The sequence below is a fragment of the Acipenser ruthenus genome, chromosome 18 (assembly GCF_902713425.1).
Source record: "Acipenser ruthenus chromosome 18, fAciRut3.2 maternal haplotype, whole genome shotgun sequence".
NCBI classification, from domain to species: domain Eukaryota; kingdom Metazoa; phylum Chordata; class Actinopteri; order Acipenseriformes; family Acipenseridae; genus Acipenser; species Acipenser ruthenus.
This window is the reverse complement of record NC_081206.1, coordinates 10,466,117-10,491,455: the sequence shown is the minus strand read 5'-3', so window position 1 is coordinate 10,491,455 and position 25,339 is coordinate 10,466,117. Positions and strand designations below refer to the sequence as shown.

Sequence of the window (25,339 nt, the reverse complement as noted above, 5' to 3'; positions counted from 1 at the left end):
AGCTGTCAATCCTGCTGGGGGAAGACAAACACACAGCCGTACTGGCTGGTCAATACGTGGCATCCTGTCATAGCCTGAGGGACAAACAGTGAACACATCACGCTAGAGAGGGAAAAGAAAGAGGGATGGAGGGAGGGATTCTGTTTAATATACAGAGAGGGATGGGGTACTGTTTAATATATATATATATATATATATATATAGAGAGAGAGAGAGAGAGAGAGAGAGAGAGAGAGAGAGAGAGAGAGAGAGAGAGAGAGAGAGAGAGAGAGAGACCTTGATGTTGTCGGCCAGTCAGTTCCGGGTCTCCCTTAAGCAAGTTGAGTAGAATTCGAAGACAAGGAAGAGGATTGTGAACCAGCCTGTGTACACTAATTAACTTAATGTATTCACTTTCAGCTTTTACATAATTTAGAGGTTTCAGTCTACATGCTGATCAATGGAATTTCCATTGGCTTCAGCTCCAGCTTCCATTCTTGGCAGGATGTTGTAAACAGATGATCAGTGCCTCTTCATTGAAAAGGCCTTCCTGATTCCCAGAGATAAGCTCCTAAAACTGCAGTGCCATTGCTCTTGTTGGCATAATAAAGGTATAAGAGGCTTATTCCCTGCTCCAAGGACAGCGTGATGCCTCTGTTGACCAAAGTTAACCTATTTGTGTATTAAAGTAATTTAATCATTCCAAATAATTTCTCTGCCTTGCAAATGCATTCATTATTATAGGTCTCAAATGTGCAGTTTTGAAAATAGCAGACACAGATTCTACTCTAGGTTACATGCATCTCTGTTAACAAGCCAGGATTTTCTTGCATGTTCTGGGTCATTTCACTAAAAGAGTAACATTGTCCCCACCCCTTTGTCAGCTTCTTTCCTGTCAATAACCAATCAGTTGCTTCCCCTGTTGACTGACATGCTTTCAGCCAGCAACATAATTTGACCCAGAAGACACTACTAACAGATGCAAACAGATAATCTGAAAATAAAGCATAGAAACAGAGAGAGAGCTTTCTTTAATCTAAAGTAGTTCTAGATATTGGGTTTTAAAATGGAAATACCTACATATGTTTCTTTCAAAACGGAAAATTATTATTTATTTCTTAGCAGATGCCCTTATCCAGGGCGACTTACAATTGGTACAAGATATCACATTATTATTATTATTTTTTTTTTTACATACAATTAGATTATTTTTTTACGCACAATTACCCATTTATACAGTTGGGTTTTTACTGGAGCAATCTAGGTAAAGTACCTTGCTCAAGGGTAAAGCAGCAGTGTCCGTCAATAGTTAATGGAAGTACAACATTACTTTGATGTATGGAATTATTTTATTAACTACAATTACTTTTAGATCAACCTTTTATAGAGAGCAGAGGGTCGGTAATGCAACTTTCTGTAACTTAATCAAGCACACTGCTCCCTATGGGACACAGTGTCATTATGGAGTACATCAAGTGACAACTCTATGTACCACATTTCAGTGCTCTCTCTCTCTCTCTCTCTCTCTCTCTCTCTCTCTCTCTCTCTCTCTCTCTCTCTCTCTCTCTCTCTCTTTCTCTCTCTCTCTATCTCTCTCTCTCTCTCTCTCTCTCTCACCACCATTTCTGTTTAACTCCATTTTGACAACCCACAATCCCAACGTACTGTAAATGACAAGTAAGACTTTGAAAAAAAAAATCTTAAAATATGTATGAACTTAATTTTATTTTAAATACATCTTCAAATCAACATGTAATTCATATCGGTACTGGGGTTCACATTCTCATAATGCCATCAGCCTATAAGAATGAGAACAAAAAAAAAAAATACAATGAGGCACAGGTGTGGTTGGAACAAAGTCAGTCAGGAACAGTCGTGTGAAGGACCCAATAAACAAACACATTGATTCTATATCAAACAAGGTGCTGCTGTGCGTTTCACACACAGTATCTCTGGTTATTGCTGCAATATACCATATAACCTTTTCCCTTCTGTAAGAAACAGTATCTGTTTTCAAACGACTTCAAGATTTCTAAATCCTACAACAAACAAAAAATATGAATACATTGACTTCAAACACTCATTCATGATTCGGAGTAAATTAAAGATTATACCAAGTCAAGTTGTGACACGCATTTCGGCTAATGCCTTTATCAAATGTTAAGACTTATCATAGTCTTAGCAATGAAGACAAAAAAAGTGTTGACAGGAACATCTGACCGCTTGTTCTTCGGTAAAACTCTAAGTGGTAAAATAGTCAGATGTTTAGCCTACAGCTCTGATAAAGGCATTAGCCAAGGAAGTGCAGCTTTAGTTTCTTATTCAACAATGAAGCAATGCTGTGACCTTGTCCTTTTTTGAAGCCTAAAGTCCATAAACTGCCAGCAACAGCTGTATTTGTATCGCCATGTAATAATAATATATATTTTTTAAAAGACGTTTACAAAAAATGTTTGTTCTTCAGTTCACCACAATTTCAGGTTGAAAAAATGAAAATACTTTTTTTTTTGTTAAGAGTAACTATTTTCCCAGTAGAATCGTTACAGAAACTATAGTGAATAACTCAATTTCGTCTTTAAAGTACAAAAGAAGAATGATTTTTTCATACCTATTCACAGTATCGTCTTACAGATTTTCTTTAGTTTTTTGTTGTTTTATTCCCAGTGTTGCGTCACAATGAGAATAATGGCAAGGTTCTCCTCAAAATTGAAAAACATGTACAATACATAAATAAATACATAAATAAATACATATATCCTCATTTTGGATATTTGGCGGTTGTGAGATTCTTTTTTCCAGGTTTGTTTTTCCAAAGTGAGAGCATGCTCATAAAAATGATAAACAGCGTCTTTTATCAAAAGTACTCATTTTTGTGACTTACAAAAAAATGTCAATTGTCATTTCTTCCAGATGAGCTTCATCCATATCCGGCTTACTTCTGAACTTCATTGCTTGGGGCAAAATTTCCTTTTGTTGTGGTTTACGGGCTTGACCGCCATTTGCAACCCAGTGCTGTATTAACAAGAACAACAGCAACTTGTGAATAGAAATTCCAATAATAATAACAATTTTAATAACAAAAAGGGTTTTCCAGGACGGAGTGGGGGGTGTTTAAGTTTAGTATCACTCTATCATTATTTTAGCTTGTTTTTAGTGGGGGCAGGGTGCTAGGAGCCTTCTTCCTCGTTATGCCCCACTATGTACAGCCCCGCAAGCTGTCGAAAGCGCGGCCCCCAGTCACTTAGGTATGAAAAGTCTTGCTCGGATGTGTTGGAGAGAGTGTGGATGGAGCTCAGGGAGAGTGCTGGTGAGCTGGAGCCCTCGAAGGCATACGTTTGAAAGGAATCGTATGGTGGGACGGAGAGATCTGTGTCTGCCTGCTCCACCTTCTTGCAGATGTAGCTCCGGAAGATGGAGAAATCTGACGCTGTGGCCGAGTCGTTCGGGTCGCCCTGGCTCTGGTCCTGTATCCACTGGGGCAGGGAGTGAAGATCAGGCCCCGAGTCGCCCCCCTTGACTTCGGGGAAGTCGTAGAGGCTGCGCAGGGCACTCATGTCGTAAGCCTGGGTGTCTTGCTCGCCGCCACCCTCGTCATTGTATTTGATCACGTTGTCGCGCATGTCCTCCTCATCCTCTGACATCCGGTGGCCTTTCCGGTGTCGCTTCAGAGCTAGGATCAACAACACCAGCACTGAAAAAAATAGAACATCTCATCAATACTGGTTTCAGATATATCACAAATAACCTGGACCAACTGTTCCAGAACCATAAGCAGCCCATTACCAGCATTTCATTGCCATAGTGGGTTTCTACAATGGTGACTGTCAATGATATTGCATTTGTCACCATTACAAAATCCAATTAACAATGGATTACAATGGGACTGATTGTAGTTAAATGGGTGACAAATGTCCCATCCCCAGTTGTCTGTGATTTATGGAAAAGGTATATATTTTTGGGTATATATTTTTGGGTATATATTAAAAACTTTTGCAGGTTTTTGAAAAATATTTTGCAAATATCTACATTCAGGGATTCCTTTGTTTACATTTACCCCAGCTTTTACTCCAATTTAGAGGTGTACCACCGCCTCTCCAATTTGAAAGCCTACCGACTGACGGAATAGCATTACCCCTGTGACAGTTAGAGTATTAACACCTCAGAGGATTTGTGGCTAAAGCATCATACACTTCCACCGGCACCCAGTGCAGAGGCTAATCAGCCGGCTCATTCTCATGCAGATATCAAAGGTCACTTAGGGAAAACCAATAACCCAAAAAGCGGTTTGGAAATGTTTCAATGTTTTTCTTTCTTTCTTTCTTTCTTTCTTTCTTTCTTTCTTTCTTGCAGTTGATCACAGTATAACAGAGTCATACCGATGACCAGAGAGTTCTTGAAGAAAATACTGATGGAAAAAAACACTGTAACATAAAATAGGTTTAGTTTATAGCTGTCTGAATAGTAGACTAGATATTAACCAGACTGCACAGAGACACAGCTTCAGTATGTTGGTGCTCATCAAACACGCGTTTAAAAACAACATCCATTCTGCAGCATACTAAAGACTAGCAATTTCTCTGGTAGCCTTTGCATGGCTTAAGACCTGATTCAGATACTATCACGATGGCTGTGTAAAGCAGTAAGGCTGATTCATTCCTCAGCCTTACAACTACCAGGAGATGCTCATGCAACAGTCCTGTGACGCGACCAGCTGGAGTTGAGAAAAACATTAACTCTGGTGACCAATCTCTGTTGGATCGCCAGACAGTCGTACGCCCTCAGCCACAGTCACAGGATTGCAGTATTTACTCAAACTCAAACTCAGAATAGCAAGCACTGAATCTCACTAGGAAAGCGTTAAAGGATCCTTAAAACCATATTTATATTTCTTTATGCTTTTACTATGGTATTACAAGGGAACTAATTAAGGACACTTGCATAATACAGGATTAGTGTTTTAGGGGCTGATGTAAGGATACGTGCAAAAATGTGTTTAGCTGGTGTAAAGTGGGACTTTAGCGTCATTAAAAATGCTGCCTATGTAAAGAATGGTTTTCACCTGGCATTCTGCACCGTCTATCAAATTAGAAATTTGCCATCATTAATCAATTTAAATGGTATTGAAATGTATTCAAAGGAAGAAAACAACATGGAATTGGGCGGGGATCTGGAATACTAAGCAATTGCTGAAACCTCCACTTACAAGGTGCAAACCATTGCAGAAGCGAGTAATTAAGAGCTTACCCATTCTGTATTGTCTAAGCACCTGTAAAATAAATACAGATAATTCACTGTAAAGAACATATTGATTAAATTAGGGTGGGACAGGGAAAATCTGTCCTCATGTATGCACCTAAAAAGGTCTCATACTGCGCCTACTGCTCTCTGTACTCCTAACTCACCTCACCTGTGGGCTGTGAGTGCAGCCGCTATTGCATTCCTCGTTATCATGATAGCGGATCATTATTTGTGTTGAGTAATTTGCATTGCTCTTAAGCTTACATAGGCCGAAATGCAAAATAATTGTTGGCCGCTAGGCAATTTGGATTTTGCAGGTGCAATTGTTTGCACTGCGCCTATCCTTACATCAGCCCCTTAGTAGCATACTGCAAGAATAAATCCTGTAGCAACTCTCAATGCACTCTCAATGCAGAAAGAAGGCTACAGCTTCATTTGTAATAAAACTATGATGCATAAAATGATACATATTTAAATTTAGGGTAACTGTCTGAATAATTGCTGGTGCCACTGTACCTGTAAGTGTTTTAGAGACAGTGCTGCACTGCCCACATGCCTAACTTCAATTTACAGGACTGTATTTCATTTCTTTCATTTTTAGTCATTAGAGTCTCCGCCTGGAGTTGAAGTGACAGTCTTATTAATCTGTATTAGTGGTTGTATAAAGGGCTGGTAATTGCCTTTATTTTGTGTAAAGTACTTGAAAAATAACACTTTAAAAAAGACAGTGTTTTAAAGTGAGACGTGCCAATGCTTGGAAAGTGAAGGCACTGTGAATGCTGATCACAAGGTAGCCAATTCATCTGTAATAAGAGGATGTTTTTTGGTCCTAGTATGACAAAGTCATGCCCTGACTTAGCTGTTTGAAGATCCTTCAGCATCACTGTCACGTACTCGTCGATGACAGGGATATAGTGGAGACGTGCTTTCGTTTGTATGTCACTCGCTTTCGTTTTACATACAGTGCTACCCCTTTATAAAGTGGCACACTGAACCACCATAAGGGTACATGGACATAGCTCCCATTCACCCCATAATGCCATTTCACCAGCACTTTCATTCTCTTTATAAGGTGGAGTGCAAATAGCATGGTGTCGTAGCTAGGACTCCCAACTATGACATTATAACAGGGGAGCCCTGAATATCTGAATAACCGTTTATGTAATGAAACTGGTTTAGTTATTGAGAATATCAGAATATGACACTGTTTCTCTGCCTCTCTGCCTATTGTTAGTGCCACTAAATGTTTGATTTTATCTAGAGAACTGTTTATCCAATTGAGATCAAACTTGGTAACTACTGTACATCCTCTACCATTATTCAGAGTGTCAGAATCTGGGAATATGTGAAGGAACCTGCCCATCCTTCTATTATGTGATTTGTGTGGTAACAAGCAGGGACATCCATCACACTGATACTAGGTAAGCGTTTTGTTATTATTTTTTAATTAGCATCAGTACTGTACGTTTTAGTCACCAAGAATTAAAAAATGCCAAAATGTTTTCGTAATGAGGTCAGCTGTAGAGAGTCGTGGATAGTGAACTTTTCTTTGCCACCTTTTCTATAATTTTATTATTAATAAAAATACATGACTGCAATGGCATTTGCTATCATGGAATTGTCCTATGTCATTTCTGAGTGACTGAGTTTAGCACGGAGGCTTTGTTGATATTAATTCATTAGTAATTACAATGAAATGATGTTAATGTTTCCAACAACTAGAAACCTGTTTGAGGGATTATTTTTATCCAAAAGTAAATATAATATATATATTTTTTCCATTGTAATATTGTAACTTTTATAATTTTATCCATCACACACTCCAATGCTTGTGTGTTTTGTTGTATCATGTTATTGTACAAACCTTTTTTTCTGTTTTAATTTTATTATGACTATCTCAGATGGGGGTACGCGGTGGACTACATTTTTTGGAAAGCGGTATGCAGTTTAAAAAGATTGAAAACCCCTGTTCTAATGTGATTTGGTACAATGAATGTCCTCTACTCAGTGATACACCAGCATCACTGTGACACATTTCCCAATATTTTCCCCAAAAGTGACAGTGAGTAGTGTAGAGACACCTTGGTTGTATCTACAGCTTTACAGTTTTATTTTTTGTTCTTCAGAAAAAAAGGTCAGTAAACTCTGCTGGCATATTTAAAAATAAACAAAAATAAGAAATGGTGGTTGGTTCTGAATTATCAAACATATTGACCCCCTCACTGAAGAAAATGTTCCCCTAAAATTTAGAGTGGGGGCCACATTGACCTTCAGTCTGTAAGTCCTGGAGCAAACACTGCAGGATGCACCATTTCTCCACTGGCAAGTAAAGGCCCTGGTTGCCCAGACCTCTGATGTAAAAAGCTGGATGCACAGACCTGTCGTGGTGTTCGCAGAACCAGTCTGAGCTGAGCCTGGCGGAATGTTTGAATCCTGTTGGGAATGTGCTGAGTTATTAGACATGGATTGGATGATTTAAAGTGGCCTGTATTGATTGAAGTGATATGATATACTCTTTGTCAATAATTATAATAATACTGTATATGTTCCTTTCAAAAAGATCTGTATACTCAGTAGAAAACAATGGATAGATGTTGGGTGCAGTCTATGAAAGCACCTGCTGGAAGGAGTCAAACTTGGCAGGCTCTTATCATTAGGCCTTGTTAGCATAATCCAGTTTTATGAGAAAAAGTAGCCAATTTCTTTCATTACTTTACTTTCATTACTTTCGGAAAACAGAAGGTAGAAGTATTAGAAAATGCTTATGGTAGTGTCTCATACTAATCAACACCAAAAATTGGCAAAAGGCTAGGATGTCTTAAAACCTGCTTCAACTGGATTTTGTATGAACAGCGAAAGGGGTCAAACTTAATTCAGTAAAATAATATTTCCATTTCTAGGAGCAACTGTTATACTGAAGTAACTGAATTACAAATACATGTTATAAAATCATTTAAAGTTAAACTGTTATACAAATAACATTATTATTGTTGAAAGAACATATTACAGTTCAAAATGAAAGAAGTTCAGTACTAACTGACATTGTCAGAATATTGTAATAATTGCACTGTGTTTTAAAGAATATAAAATCAGCATAAATAATATTGCAGCAAATTATGAACATGTTACAATGATTTGAACTAAGAAAACTGAACAAGTGTTAATGTTAGAAAAAAAGCTTGTTATGTGCCTTTGTCATTAGTGCACATACACTCGTGGAAGCCTGTAACCTTGACAAATTAGAAAAAACAAAAGGGTAACCCTTTTTAGACAGAACAATATTTGAAACTAAAAAGACCTATTTGATTTTATTTGATTGTGTTGTTACTAAGCATAGAGGTTTTAAATAAAAAGTATTCTGATCTAATAATTGAGTGACAAAACTCTCGGGAGAGAAATATGTTTTAAGTATTTTGATCTAATAAGAAACATAATATTTAAACTAACACGTGTTTCTCCTCATTTAAGGCTCTACTGTAATAGAAATTAAGACTGTGAAAGCAGGAGCAAGCATTTAATTTCATCAATTTAGTTTCCAAATAAACAAAAAAATCTTTTAGACATTACACTATTGTGACAGAGATCGAATGATTCTTAAGAACATACGAACATAAGAAAGTTTACAAACGAGAGGAGGCCATTCAGCCCATCTTGCTCGTTTGGTTGTTAGTAGCTTATTGATCCCAGAATCTCATCAAGCAGCTTCTTAAAGGATCCCAGGGTGTCAGCTTCAACAACATTACCGGGGAGTTGGTTCCAGACCTTGGTGTTAGATCTCCCTCTCGACCTGTGAGGGCACAGTGTAAGAGGAACAGAGTACCCTTAATAAAATGGCACGACAATTTATTCAGTAGGGTAGGTGGAAGTCGGTCATTTAGGAAAGGGACGGAGCTATGGTATCCAAACTCAATGACCCCGACGGTAAACGGCGTGGCATCCGAGGATTGGAGGAGCGGATGCGCTCGTTAACCTAGGGGTCATGAGCGAGGATATAAATAGGGAGGTAGCGTACGTGATCTGTTCCTTTGTGAATGGTTAGAAAAAGAACCAATAGGAAACCCTGCAATTGTGAGAACCGTGAGTGTTGTATTTGTAAGTCTGTCTTGTAACATTGTTGTTTGTGTCATTTTAAGACTACTAACACTATATGGAGCTGCAGCCACAGGCCAGCAACAAATCCGGACACCAGCACTTCCCTGTTTCACAACGTACACTTCACCACAAGCACTTAAATCACGCACCGTAGGAACTGTGTCTGTGTCTTTGTGTTTTGTGTGGGTGATAAAACTGGACTTTTTGGTTGCGGGTCAAACCCGGGAGAGTTTACAAACCGAAGTGATACATGCTGCTGTAATCACTTACATCATTAGTATTTACAGGTATTTGCCTTAAGGCTCTCGACGTTGTAATTTATCAATAAACACCCCTGAACCTGTTATTAGATTTACTTGGGACTTTTGATGTATTTTGTATTTCGATGTATTCAATGGAGAAAAAATCCTATATAAGCCCAGAGCAAGACCCCATTCGATACCATTCAACTTGATCTTGCAAGCTGACGTGGTCCATGCTCTGAAGATCCCTGAAAAACTGATTGCTGTTTGGTTGAAATTAGTCTCTGCCTTTTGAAGACAGTTCTTATTTTTGATATATCCTACACTATTCTTCCATATACTGGACGGTAAGCATATCTTTGAATTCAATATCTCTTTTATATTGATGCATTGCTATAAGGTATAGAAATTATGTTTTAGTCTTAAGAAAGTGATATATATATATATATATATATATATATATATATATATATATATATATATATATATATTTTATAGCCAAAGAGCTAAATATATAATAACCATATTTGTATTACTGTATTGAAGTATTAATGCGGTTAATGCCCAGACTGCCTGTCAGCTGGGATTCGTCTGTAACTACTCGAACCATTTTTAAGCATTTAATAAACCGAAGGAGTACTGATACTACTCTGATTCATTAAAACTTCAAATTAAATGAGTCTGTGTGATTTTCTTATTATTAAAAAGTCATCTAGATACGTTGCAAGCCCAGTGCACGAACAATCCACTTACAGGAGTCCGAAACATGAATTTAAGAGTGTGCTCAGAGCATATATATAAATAAAAAGAGTAAGTCTGAAAATTCTGACAATGCAAAGACTGCCCTTTGAATCGGTGATATCATGGGGCAAGTTCTGTCCTAATTCTCCTCGACCTCTCTGCTGCCTTTGACACTGTTGATCACTCTATTCTACTATCATCTCTTGCTGACCTGGGGATCTCTGGCACTGCTCTGGCCTGGTTCTCCTCCTACCTCTCCAACCGCACTTACCAGGTAACCTGGCGTGGAGCAACCTCCACACCTCACCCTCTCTTAACTGGAGTCCCCCAAGGGTCAGTCTTGGGTCCTCTCCTGTTCTCTCTCTACACCCGCTCCCTGGGCCCCCTCATCACATCCTATGGTTTCTCATACCATTTCTATGCTGATGATGCTCAGATTTTCCTCTCCTTCCCCACCTCTGACTCCACTATCTCCTCCCGTATCTCTACCTGTCTGTCTGCTATTTCCTCCTAGATGCACTCGCATCACCTCAAACTCAACCTCTCTAAATCTGACCTCCTTTTCTTTCCCTCCTCCTCCCCCTCCTCTGATCTGAAGACTCACCTCTTTAAAGAGCACCTGTAGAACTCCTCTGTTTGTATCCTGGGACACTATCACCCTTCATGTAAATGTACTTTATTTTGCTCTTATCAGACCCTATTTTACTGAATTTAATCCTGTACTTCAGAATACTGTAATCTGCCAAGTTTTTAACCTGTAGTACTTTGTATTTAATCACATCCTGATGTAACTATCACTATTTAATCATATCCTGATGTAACTATCACTATTACCTGCTGTATTATTGAATTGTGGTTTGTCAAACTTGTACTTTACTTGAACAAAAGTTATTGTATTTCTTGCTCTTATTGTATTACTTGTATTGTAACGCTTGAAATGTTTTTGCTTACGATTGTAAGTCGCCCTGGATAAGGGCGTCTGCTAAGAAATAAATAATAATAATAATAAATAATAAGAGGGGGTCTTGGTCTCAGTTCAGCTCCTCCTACATGGCACAAAGCAGCCCCAACTCAACAGAGGAAGCTGGTAGTCAATGAGGTGCAAAAGCAGGAGGTGATGATGAGGTGTGTAAAGGCCATTTCCCAAGCCAAGCAGGGAGAATGGATGAGATGGGAGAGTGTGGAACAACACAAGATCGGCTGGCAAGACCTACGGACAATGGAACAGAGCAGCATCAGTTTCCTCATCAGGTCAACATATGATGTTCTCCCATCACCACAGAACCTAAACCTCTGGGTAGGCGAGGATCCCTCATGTCCTTTGTGTTCATCACCTGTAACATTAAGGCATATTTTGACAGGATGTAAGGTGGGTCTTATCCAAGGATGGTTTACTTGGCGCCATGACCAGGTGCTGCGATGTTTGGCCTTAGCATTGGAAGACAAGCGTAACATGGCCAATAAGTTGCCACCAGTTCCATCAAAGCATTACACACAAAAGACAACATTTCTCCATCCAGGAGAGAAACCACCAAGAAAAGGTGTTAAAACCAAGCCCAGGACAACTGGAAGCTGCTAGAGACTGGAAAATACTGGCAGATGTTGGTCAACAGCTTATTTTTCCACCTGAGATTGCCACCACTAACCTTCGACCAGATATTGTCTTGTGGTCTGGATCAGCACGCCTTGTTCACCTGGTAGCGTTAACAGTGCCATGGGAGGATGCTGTGGATGAGGCGTATGAGAGGAAGAAACTGTGGTATGCTCAACTAGCTGCTTAAGCGGAACAGCGAGGATGGAGAGTCTGGGTTTACCCAGTGGAGGTGGGTTGTCGAAGATTTGTGGCACACTCTACAACCCGGTTTCTCCGAGACGTAGGGTTCAGTGGCCAAGAGTTGTGTTGCACAGTGAAGAACTTATCTGTAACAGCAGAAAGGAGCAGAAACTGGCTGTGATTGAGACGGAAAGATTCTGGCTGGGGATCTCAAGCACAATAGAAAGAAAGCAACGCTGATGTACAGGTAAGTAAGATGGGCTAAGTTGAGTGGGGGACAGAGGGAGTGATGCTGGGATGCCAGAATCACTGTCGAGCCCTCTTGAGTTGTCGTGGGCTAGTCGACGAAACACAGAGGATGGAAGGTGCCCACTTGAAGACACCAGAGATGTACCCTACTTAGCTGAATCCAGACAGTTGTCATGCTGACATGCTGGGAAGACCGCGCTGTGGTTGATCCCCGGAGCCAGCGTCACAGCGGTTGTGTGTGCTGATGCACCTGGGAGGCAAAATAAGCTGATCCCTGGAGCCAGCATTACACTTCAGCCATCAACACCAAGCAGAAGAATATCTACATCATCAGATGGAAAGAAATGCAAATGGATGGAGATGCAGATGGATCACATTAGTTTACTGAAATGCTATGTCTTAGTTGTTGCTTATCTTGGCGAGAGCCGAGTTCAAATCAGCATGAAGTTTTAACATATACTCTCATGTAATGGAAATCATTACTGTACCTTGGTTATATGTGGTCCAGATGTTTCAATAACAGTTCTCTACTTGACTGCGAGATTGCCCTTGGGTCTCAGATTACAAGCCAAACACAGCCTCTCCAGCAGATGGGCTATAATTGGAACGGATGTTTGCAGATGCCTCCTGTACGGGGCTGTATTCATCATATCACTTTTAAATGAATTGATGGAGAGCCTGTTTGTTTGTAGGTAATTAGCCAGAAATTTGTTTTCATTTGCTTCGTCAATCTGCGATTGATCTAATTGCCCCCAGGGAATGTGGCTGCAGAAATGTGCTGAAGATGAGGGGCTGGCTGATCAAGCCTCATTCCCACAACAAGACTCTAATGTATCTGCAATGCAATACTGAGGGGCAATGGTAGCACAGGGGCATCTACAATGGGATGAGGCTGTTATTGATAGAATGGTACCACAGTGTTATCATATTTTGATAAACTAGTATTAGCATAATGGCATCTCCAATATACATGCAGTGTGTAAACCACAAGAAGTACCTTTAATAAAAGCATGTGCTCTTCTTTCCATTAAAATGGCCTTTGGGTCACATCATTACAGTGAGAACATGTGAAAAGTTCTGGAATGAGTCGCTGTATCACCATTCTTAGGACTCTATTTGCCTCTGCTAGGGAGATCTAATTCAACAGGACAGAATCTAATTGTTTTTTTAAATGTTCCCAGTGTTTTAGTTTGGACTACTTCATCTGGTAGGCTAGCCCATGATTTCTAAGTGCTTCCTACCTTATGTTCTACACATTACTCTAACCCTAACACTAACCCTAACCCTAACCCTAACCCTATGTATGCCCTTTCTCTCTCTCTAGTCTTACTCTCTGTGCTAAATTTGATGGAGTAAATTTATCTATACCATTTTTTTAAAAACGATATTGATGAAATAAAATGTGGGTCACTGTGTTCAAGTGACCAAGTTCTACTACACAGAAAAAACTGAAATAAAACCTGTTGATAAACCTGTCTAGCACAGTGTGCGAGAAAAAAAAACAAAAACCTTGCTCTACATAACAAAGTACAAGCTTTCTCTGTCTATCTACATCACAAATGCACCATGAACAACCTGACTAAGTGATCTTTATGATTTCTAATTTTTTACATTTAATACATGGGTGTGAATTAAAGGTCAGAATAAATCATTTAACTCTCAGAATGGGCTATTGCTAGAGAAGTAAATACTTATTCAATATTCCATTAGGTGTTCTCTAGCATTCTAAATAGTTTCTGTGTAAGTCATTATTGTGTGTATTTGATTTTTGTCCCAGTAGCAGCTGTGAGTAAATGGAAAATCTCTACACAAAATCAAGGTTCTTAATAGATCAGTTTTAACATCTTAATGCAGGAGTCTTCTTTTTAAAAGGTTTCCTCTCAATCCAGCAGTGCTCGATTCAGAACTTGAGGAGGGCTTTGGAGCAAAAACCTTGATGTTTAACCCCAGAGGATGAGCTTTGCCCTCCACCAGAGAGTCTGCGCTTAGCTGAATCGTAAGACGTTTGTGGTTCACATCCAGCACTTGCCTGTGAATTCAATTAAATGGCTAAGCCATTACGCTGGCGATCACCTCCTGTTTCAGTGTCTGTACTGCGGAGCTGTATTAGTCATGACCCTGTTTCAGTGTCTGTACTGTGGAGCTGTATTAGTCATGATCCTGTTTCAGCGTCTGTGGAGCTGTATTAGTCATGATCCTGTTTCAGTGTCTGTACTGTGGAGCTGTATTAGTCATGACACTGTTTCAGTGTCTGTACTGTGGAGCTGTATTAGTCGTGATACTGTTTCAGTGTCTGTACTGTGGAGCTGTATTAGTCATGATCCTGTTTCAGTGTCTGTACTGTGGAGCTGTATTAGTCATGATCCTGTTTCAGTGTCTGTACTGTGGAGCTGTATTAGTCATGATCCTGTTTCAGTGTCTGTACTGTGGAGCTGTATTAGCCATGATCCTGTTTCAGTATCTACAGAGGCAAGTTTGTGTGAACTATGCATCAGTTGCAGAGCCACTTACAACAACATCTCACCCGAAAGACAGAGCACAAGGAGGTTAAGTGACTTGCTCAAGGTCACACAGTGAGTCAATGAGTGAGCCGGGATTTGAACCGGGGATCTCCTGGTTACAAGCCCTTTTCTTTAACCACCGACCACACAGCCTCCTGGTTACAGCATGGGTTAAAAGGGTAACACGCTTGGTAGAGGTACAGTATAAAACACTGTATTTATCTTATTAATGTATTATTCTTTTTGTTTAGATTTGCTTTGCGTATAATTGTGTGTCCTCTCATCCTGGTGAAATATAAGCCCTCACAATGACTCTCAAACATGTCTTCTAAGCCCAGCTGATAAGCATAAACCATGGTAAGAAACACCATGCTGGCATTTCCTGCATTCACTGGGATCACTAAAAAGCAAATCAGCTGCTGGGGGACAGGATACTGGTTACAGTACATTCAGCTGTCTCTACTAAAACTCTCCCTAAAAGCATGATAAAGCATATGTTATCATTGTAAAGCCCAAAGGAGTTTGGTAAAAATATTAAAATAACCTAGCAAACCATGGTAAACTGATAGATGCATATTATAACCATGGGAAAGGCTGTGCACAATTACTCAATTGAACTTAGAAGATATGTTTGCGAGCCCTTCTGAGGCCACGGGGGGCTTTAAACATCTTTTGAAAGGTCACCATGTTTGTATGAGTGGAAAGAATAACATTCCTAATACGAATAACAGTTATTATAGTTGTGATAAGTTTTTAAAACAGAACAGGGAAAAGCACAGATAAATAAGAAATGCATTTCTAAAAAAAACAAATACAACTTTCAACTTGAGCAGGTGCCACACACCCACAGGCATGTTCTAGACTTTGTAGTTCTTTTAAACTGCAAATAAAGTTCTTTAGGACGCACAAGACATTAAAAGCCATATGTACAGAGACTGCAGCTATCTAGCCAGCACCAGTGTGCCAGCTCAACTCTGCTAACATCTGTCATTATTATGAAACTGTTTGGTCACATTTTGTTAAGCCCACAGAGAGCTTTGTTTCATTGAACAAAGGCTTTTACGAAAGCACAAGCAGTGTACTAACTCAGAGGCAGGCTGAAGGTAGAGATACATGATTTATATCTGCTTCCTTTTAGCTGGTTAGAAGGTGGGTGCTGTCAATTTGAACATGAAAGTGTTATGAAGTGAAAGAAACAGGGAATTGGACTGTTTAAATGTTGAACATGCCAAGAAACAGCAACAAAACCAGAACAGTTGGTTACAATGTTATGCATTGTTACAATATACTTAGGGCTTCTGTTTTTCATTTTTTATTAATTTAATTTTTTTGATGCTTATTTTGAGCTATTTTCAAGTTTTATGTAATTCGTTTTTCTGTGCTTTCGCTTTTTTATATACTGTACAAAATTATTGTTTCCAGTTACTTTCCAAAATGCTTGGGCACTTAAGTTGTACCTTTCCTTTGCTGTCTTCCACAACAAAATCCTTATGGTCACAGGCACATTCATCTGGGGTTTTTGTGTGCCTAGGCATTTCTTTACATTTTGCCACAATTTACAATTCTGTTTTAAATTCTCCCCATCTACCGTAATATAGCTTTAAATCCTGCGACAAGCCTTCTAATTGTAATCTCATTTAAAATCTTGCAAACTGAGTCTCCATTAGTAATTTAGGAAGTAATAGGTTTAGTATCTATATAATGTGATAATGGATGGGTTTACATGCACATGAAAATCAACTCTACAGTCATGACTGTGCGACGTTGTCATGTGAATACATCGGGAAACAGCAAAAGAACATCCTTTGGTCAGCACGACTTTAAGGGCAGGGTCAATCGCTTTCTCACAATAAAAACAGCAGTAAAAACCCATGTAAACCAGAGCAGGAATCATGCTTGAGTAGCAGGTTTAGTTGTATTATTTATTTACTTCTAGAGTTGAGAAAGAAGCTATCATTTGCAGGTTACTGTACATTTACCATTTGATTTGTATTTTTTTTTTAAAGCTTTGCAGCCTAAAGCAGATTGCGTGTTGTTTTTGTTCACTAATTTTTATGGATGTGTACATGCTTTTTCTATAGATGTTCGCAAATCTGACTTTTTCACATATTTTTATAATTATAAAAATGATGTACACACTGCATCAAAAATGTATGCTTTTATAAGAGATAATATCCTTAAAGACTGGAGTGAAAAAAACGGGAGTGAGTTTTTTTTTTCTGTCTTCTGCATGCGCTTGATTATTACGAGTACAGTGTACAAACAATCTGAAAGAATATACAGGCAAATAATTTTTACCGTAAATAAATCAAACAAATAAATATATATTTTATTTAGTCATAGGGAAAGGTTTTGACTAAAAAATAACATGTAGGCAATAAACAATAAACAACGGGGTGGAACAACCACAACAACACATCCTAACGAAAAAAAAAGGGCGAGAGAGAGAGAGAGAGAGAGAGAGAGAGAGAGAGAGAGAGAGAGAGAGAGAGAGAGAGAGAGAGAGAGAGAGAACCTGTTACCCAGACATGAATAAATCATATCTGGGTAACAGGTTGTGGGGGCAGAGGGAGTGAGAGTGTCTAATGCTTCAGCATATGATACTCCTTGAAGCATGGAGCAATGCACAGAGCCTGGCACCGCCTCTTCTCTGTCACTTGATGTTGATGGTAAATATTCTTCACTTATGTCTTCACTGACACACTCGCTGACATCCGAGTCAGTGGAAGAATTGTATGTATTTGAATTTAAATCAGAATCTGAATTCAGTATTATTACTAATACTTCTTTCTCACTGAGCGATTTTCGCCAGTTTAAAAACACTGTTGACATTTTTGTGACTAGTTTTATTATATGTAATTCAGTCAATACCTGGCAGAGGGCACAAGAGACCAATAAAAGGTGTTACAGAAACCTAGTTTTACAATATTATGTGATCAGGGGTTTTGTAGGCTCAGTAATTCATGGTTAAAGTTACTGAACGTACCGGTATGTTCGTACTCCCTGGGGACCAGACAGCAGCGAACGTACCGGTACGTTCGTACTACTCAAAGGGTTTATATGATTATGTAGCGGACAGTGCAGTCAGATGAGGATATGGCTGGATACTGAAATGCACAGTTTGAAATCATTTGAGAAACTTGCAAGTTAATATTTTTCTCTTCTCCCATCTCTTGGTCAGAGGTAGACAAATGCAGCTTTGTGAAGCTGGGTCGTAAAAATTCCTTTGCAGAATCACAAACTGGGATCTCTGGCAGACTTTGATGAGAAATAGACATTGGTGTTTCTCCCCACCTCAAGAAAGCAGAGAGGGGGGAAGCCAGTCAATCACCCTTGACAGGACAAAGGAACTTTTTTTGAACTGTCAATCACGAGCTGTGGGCAAGGCCAAGGAGTGGTCCAGAGACAAACCAACCAGTGTTTAGGCCGTTGCGTGACTTTAAACACCACCCACAAATTCAACGATCCAATCAAGACGGGTCAGGGTTTAATTCAAAAGACAGAGGCAAACAGAAATCAAAAGGTAGAATCAGGTCTGAAAAATGGCTAAAATCATGTTCTGACAAGACTAAGAGGAGGCTGAAATCAGCTCTGGAGGGTCCTGCTCTCTGCTCTGCAAGAGACTGAACCAGGAAACAGGACACTGCATTGATGCGAAAGCAGGCCTTTGTTTTTATTTTTGCTGCTTGAAACCAACCACAAAATCAACTGAAGACAGCAGCTGTGCCTTTGGAAGTTCCTGTAGCCTGTACAAAAGAATTGCAACAAGAACACTTACAAACTACATAACTTTTCAATTGCAACGCATTCATTGAACTGTGAGTTGCTTCTGATCAACTGAATTATTTCCAGTTGGAAACCTTCAGACAAGTCAAAGATAATGTGGCAAGACTATTGGAAATCAACAGCTGCCTCCTTTAAAAAATAACTGAGAGCCGATGCATTACAATGCCTTTCAAGGACAATCATATTTTTTTCTTTCGGTGGAACTTCAGATCCAGAGAGAGAGGAGAAACAGTGATCTCATCACTCTAAGAAGACTGACTTCTTAGTTGAAAAGTATTCAACATATCAAATATAAATTTTATGACTCGAGAAATTAACTGTAGCTAATGCTATCAGGTTAGTGGATAAATTGTTATACGAATAGAATATAACTTCCTGTTTTGGAGTGTGCAGGAAATGTATTTTGTTTGTTGAAATGTGTAATTCAAAGGAGTTGCCTAATAAATGCAGAGAATTTGGTCATTGCCCCATTTCTGAGTTAATTTGAGTATAGAATCAATTGAGGTTGATAACATATTGTCAGTTTGGTAGATCACATCTAAACTAAATTAAAACTGTAAAACTAATTTGATAAATTAGTTACTGGAATGTTGAATTCAGTTCTGAATGGAAAGTTGAATTCATTCTTGTACATTTTGATATGAAATATGATTGATTAAAACGAGAAACGAGTATTGAAAATACCAATGCAAAGTAGACCACTTTGTGTGACTAACCATAATTAATATCAGTCTCTTAGCCATGTATGCTAATAATGTTGTGGTCGTTGTAATCGTTTGACTAAGGAATGAATGAGCTTTATACTACTCATGACTATCTCTAACCAATAGCCTTTCCTTTCTGTAATAGTAGATTTAGTTGTGCTCCCCTTTTTATTCTTAAATAAAGTTTTATATTTCTGACACGTTGTGTGAATGTTGATTATTGTCAAGGGAATCTGGGTTCTACACAATGCTGAACTCAAATAAGGTATATATCTCATTTCCTACACTTTGGTGCCCCCGATATACCTAACACACTACAATTATAAGTTCTGGAGGTGTGCATTGGAATATTACATGTATCTTTTACAGATCTAAGGGAGGGAAATGAACCATTAAGTAGATATCACCAACTGTAGCAAAACCCAGTTTCTCCTGTTCTACACCATGAGGAGTTTTTCTATTGAAATAAATCGATGGATTATGCCACAACCCTGATGATCTATATAACACCTGACATGAGTTTGTTAAACTTGCTATCCTATTAAAACCCATGTGAGATTGAGATCATATAGGATGGAAGCTATGGCGGTTGGGAGGGTGTGCATTCCTACATCTAGATGATTCATGAGCTCAGTTCAATTCTGCTCTTGACAAATCCCACCAGGATCTTTGGCATAAGCCACTGAAAAACAATGCTTTATAAACCTACTTTGATAGGAAAAATGATACCAATACATATTTGGTATATCCAAGCCACCATTTGCATTGCTATGAAAGACTTTCTCTTTTTACCCTTTTCTGATACAATCGTGCAAAAAGATTTTCACGTCAAATACATTGTAACTATGCATAATATTATGTGTAAGTACACATGTATTTACGGAGTAAATACAAAGTAATTAGAAACACCTAATGTAAAGTGTAATCCTTATTTCAAGACTAGATTAAATACAATAGAACAAGGTGGTGTTGTAGATGAATTTGCTGGCTATCAATTCGTTCTCTGAAAATGGGTCCGGAACATCCGCAACTCCACATAAACTTCAGACCACTGAGGGGAGAGGGAACATCCACAACTCCACATAAACTTCAGACCACTGAGGGGAGAGGGAACATCCACAACTCCACATAAACTTCAGATCACTGAGGGGACAGGGAACATCCACAACTCCACATAAACTTCAGATCACTGAGGGGAGAGGGAACATCCACAACTCCACATAAACTTCAGATCACTGAGGGGACAGCGTTCTTACCAATGAGTATGAGCAGCTGGTACTCCTCTATAAGCCATGTGAATCAGCGTTCTTACCAGTCAGTATGAGCAGCTGGTACCCCTCTATAAGCCATGTGAATCAGCGTTCTTACCAGTCAGTATGAGCAGCTGGTACCCCTCTATAAGCCATGTGAATCAGCATTCTTACCAGTCAGTATGAGCAGCTGGTACCCCTGTATAAGCCATGTGAATCAGCGTTCTTACCGATGAGTATGAGCAGCTGGTACCCCTGTATAAGCCATGTGAATCAGCGTTCTTACCGATGAGTATGAGCAGCTGGTACCCCTGTATAAGCCATGTGAATCAGCGTTCTTACCGATGAGTATGAGCAGCTGGTACCCCTGTATAAGCCATGTGAATCAGCGTTCTTACCGATGAGTATGAGCATGCAGACCAGCAGAGCGATGAGTGCGCCGGGGCTCAGCGCCGCTGACATCACGTAGGCCGTGGTGTTGCAGGTCTGGATGGTCCCGTCGGTGTCACAGCCACACACTCGGATGGTCAGCGTCCCAGTGCTGCTCAGGGCGGGGGGGCCGCTGTCCACCACCAGGATGGGCAGCAGGTAGACGTTCTGCTCCTGCCGGTTGAAGCCTGCCCGCTGGGTTTGGATTCCCGCTGTGTTGTCTGGAACACACAAAGCAGCTCTCCGTCTTTAACTGCACTTGGGTTAAATCAACAGTTTCCTTATATAATTAAATTCAGCGCTCCAGGTCAGGTTTCAGGTCATTGAATAATTTATTCTCCAATTTAGCTGCAATCTGAGTAAATTGTGTTTCAGTCGAATAAAATGCAACATGACCTTGAAATCATGAGTAGTTTCAATAAATACTGTACATACTTTTAAGTTACAAGAAATAGATGTCTACAATTATTTATTTCAGCATTTCTTTTTTGCAAAACTCCAAAAATGCTAATTCAATAGTATTGTCTATAAGGTGCCAGATATAGAGATAGATAGATAGATAGATACAGTATATATATATATATATATATATATATATATATATATATTCCGACGCTGCAGATGGAATATACTTAACAAAAGGCTTGCATGCACATGTTTATTGATCCCCTTGCTATAGCAATATGAAGCATTCTGAATATTGTGTTTATTATATAGATTTACCATCTAAAAATTCACTTGAGAGATCGGTACATTGGTAAATTAATTTGAGGGGGACTAAGACGGCGCAGAGAAATCTAATCTAATCTATCTTGCTAACATGCTGTAATGTTGTGACTCCAGTCCATTAATGCTTTTGTTCCAGTTCACAGTTGCTGTTGAACACTGTTCAATAAGTCTAGTCCTAGGGGCAGGAAGTAATGGTGACATTTGTAGGGGCTCCAAATTGTTCTAAGGCAATGCAGCTTGGCAGCGGATTACATGTCAAGATACCCACTGACTGACAGTGAACCGCATCGTGCAGCACAGACCACACACGCACAGCCAGCATAAGTTAACGAACCACTGTTCAACACAAACACATGCTACAACCGTGGAGGAGCATACCCACACACTGGAGAGCAATCGTCCTGTTCTGCAAAGGGAAAGCAATGCAAATCATGCGTGAAATTGAACCAATTCGCCGCTCTAAATCACAAGTAGACATCAGACACGACAAAATGGTGAACAAAGCACACAAGAGGCAACCAGCAGTAAACACAATTCAGCCTGAACCTCCCTGCAGCTCTGAAGCAACCGACAGCGATGATTTGTGCTCTTCCAGCACCGATGACGAGTGTATGTATATGTGGTATGCACTGTTAATTATCCTAACCGGCCTTGACTACTGTCACCATCCCAGATGTGCCTGTCAAAGTCATGATTGATTCAAGGGCCAGTGTGAACCTGCTTGATGAAAATGCATACAGTAAACTGTAGCCGTGTGTAATGCTTCAAAAAACAAACATGAACATATCCAACTCAGCTCTGGAACTGAAAGGCAAGTTTGACACAATTGTTGAATCAAGTGCAAAAATCACACTGTAATTAAAAGTCAAAATGATCTGCACACTGCTATTTGAAGAGTGGTGATAAAAACCCACTACCAAATCGGTCGCATGATCATCCTCAGTGCTAGCGAATTAGGAACACCTGAGTATTTAAGATCTTATTTCAATTGAAGATAAGTATCAGAGGTCAGGTGTTCAATTAAAGACAAAACAACATGTGCACAGACCAATTAATATGTTAATATAGTGATAGACATTAGAGGGAATATATTACTAAATACTATTATAAAATGTCATTATAGGATGAGTTACACAAAAATAGCAAAAATAACAATGGCAGAAATCATCAGTTAAATACATCTTATTGTTAATTATTGAATTTTAAGATCTATTGATTAGACTATTTCAATTCATATAGATCTACTAAAGCCAAAATAATAAAAATGAATAACACTGATGTTAATATTCAAAAAAGATGTAAATACTATATAGACATAAACATTTGTGGCCATGGAGCCAAATGGTGACAAGTCTTAAGTATAACGTAATGAATTAATTATCAAATAAACATTAATGATATAAAGAATACAAAAGCAATACAAAAAATAATATATTCATTATGTATTTATAATAAAAGAATCTCTTTATTTTGTTTGTGCATCGATCTACTACACATGCGAACTCAAGCTGTGCAGCAAAATTGCTTGCTTTACACATGAAGTTTAAATACCATGTGAAATTCAGATTTTTTTCAATGTGTAAAACACCCAGTAAGCAGCTTATCTGGAGCGCTGATTAAATTAATTAATTTTTAATTACATAATAGCTAAACCTGAACTATATATTACAATTATAGTTCATTGTTTTTGCAGAGTGTAAAAAATACTGTAATGTAGGACTCACCTTTGAGAGAACTGTATTTATTTGAACCGATTGGAGCTCTTCATTGAAACAGCATAAAAACAGCAGGTTTAGGCTGAAAGGAAGTGGCTGCTTCATGTGATTACATTCAATTTATTTGCTGTTTCTGATCAGTTGAAACCCAGTGTGAGTGAGCAGGGGGGATTTAAGACAGTAAGCAGACAAGCTGGGTGTCAGTCAGCATTGAAATAAAACGAGTAACATTTAGGAAGCCCCCCAGCTCCTTGTGCCAAAACAGAGGGACAGGGAAGGAACTCTTCATGTAATGCTGAAGTTCTGAACTTTTATTTAGACTTGCTATACTTTTACGATGGGAAACTCTTACAGAGGAAATCTCCAACAGCATGCTAGTAGTGCTACTACCAAGGCTGCAGTGGTTCAGCACTAAGGTCAATGGTGGTGTTTACATGCACGTTATAATCGCGCTACTATAGTGCATTCATGACGCATGATTGTACTCGTTCCAAAAGTGTGTGACTCAAGTGTCATTACACTTTGGTAAAGTGTGCGCTAATTGGCCTCATTAGTCCCTGAACGACAAACTCCACAGTCGTGCAAAATACTTAATGATAGACTTTCATGAAATAACACGATACCTCCTCCACTTCCCCTATGTAAAAGAACGCTCTTCTCTGCGATACGGTCTTTCTGTCCTCCTCTGTAGCATAAGTAAGATTTTCCTTATCCCAGTCTTACTTATACAAATCAGTTAAATATCCATCCATCCGTTATTATCAATCCGCTTCTCCTGATGAGGGTCGCGGCTAAATCATATATAAATTGCATATAGAGATGTTGATTTATACCATTATTTATTCATTTCGGTGTATTATGAACGATGAATGAGAACTACTAGATGTTATGACCAGCATTATTATCATACTACTACTAATAATAATAATAATAATAATAATAATAATAATAATAATAATAATAATAATAATAATACGAATAATGTAACACCAGGTCCGCTGGACGGATGAGGAAACTCGTTCCCCCCTCCACATTATTGCGGACCTGGGGGTTATGGATGACCTGGATCAACCTCGCCAAACAAATGCCACTATTTTCACCAGTATTACCGGTGCTCTGGTTGAACGGTATAAATAGAACGCTCCTGCAGGTACGAGATAAATTCAAGAAACTGAAATATCTGTACCTGCAGCAGAGAAAACGCCTTCAGTCCTGCGGTCAAAGCTCGAGGTCCCAATTTCGGAAGTGCAACTGTTAATGGGTGACCGGCCAGTGGCAGTTTCAGACCGTTTGCTGGAATCCTCATCCTCCCAGACGTCCTGTGAAATACCAGCCCCATCAATACAATACGGTAACTGCGCCAGCAATCATTTACTTTTCTAAACTAAAATATGCTACCTCGGTAAAGTTAGCTTGACGTTTGCTATTCGTTTGATATTTGACTCAAGCTAACCCGACATGAATGAAAATGGCTGTATCTCGCTAACCACAGAAGCTAGAGTGCTCAAACCAGCTTTAATTTAAAGGAGACAAATTGTGAATTGTTTCACAGCTTCTGTTTTACATGTGAATCCTAAGAATAATTTGTGAAAAAACAAATGGTTGGGGATATCAAGCCATTTTACGCAGGTCGGGCTAAGTGTGTGCACATATGCGATATGTTTTGTTTTTCACATATTATTCTTAGGATTCACATGTAAAACAAAAGCTGTGAAGCAATTCACAACTGGTCTTCTTTAAATTAAAGTTGGTTCGAACGCTGTAGCTGCTGTAGCTGCTGATTCAGGAGCATCGTGTGATGTGCCTGGAGTACAGAAGGATGTACCGTCTGATTGCACGCACTGCTGCCAGGCAGGATCGGCAATACAGCCACCTTCTGGAAAGGCTGGACCACGCTGATCAACAGCACC

General features: G+C 39.1%; 1 protein-coding gene across 1 annotated transcript in view; it reads right to left on the bottom strand.

The window, feature by feature from the left end:
* Positions 1–1,679: 1,679 nt before the first annotated feature.
* Positions 1,680–25,339, bottom strand: part of LOC117435613 (cadherin-22-like) — a 209,306-nt gene continuing 185,646 nt past the window's right edge. The window contains exons 11-12 of the mRNA XM_034059049.3: positions 20,955–21,206; positions 1,680–3,670 (exon numbers count right to left, since the gene is read on the bottom strand). Coding sequence (XP_033914940.3) covers positions 3,147–3,670; positions 20,955–21,206 — 776 coding nt within the window. The 3' untranslated portion in view covers positions 1,680–3,146. The remainder of the gene's footprint in view (positions 3,671–20,954; positions 21,207–25,339) is intronic.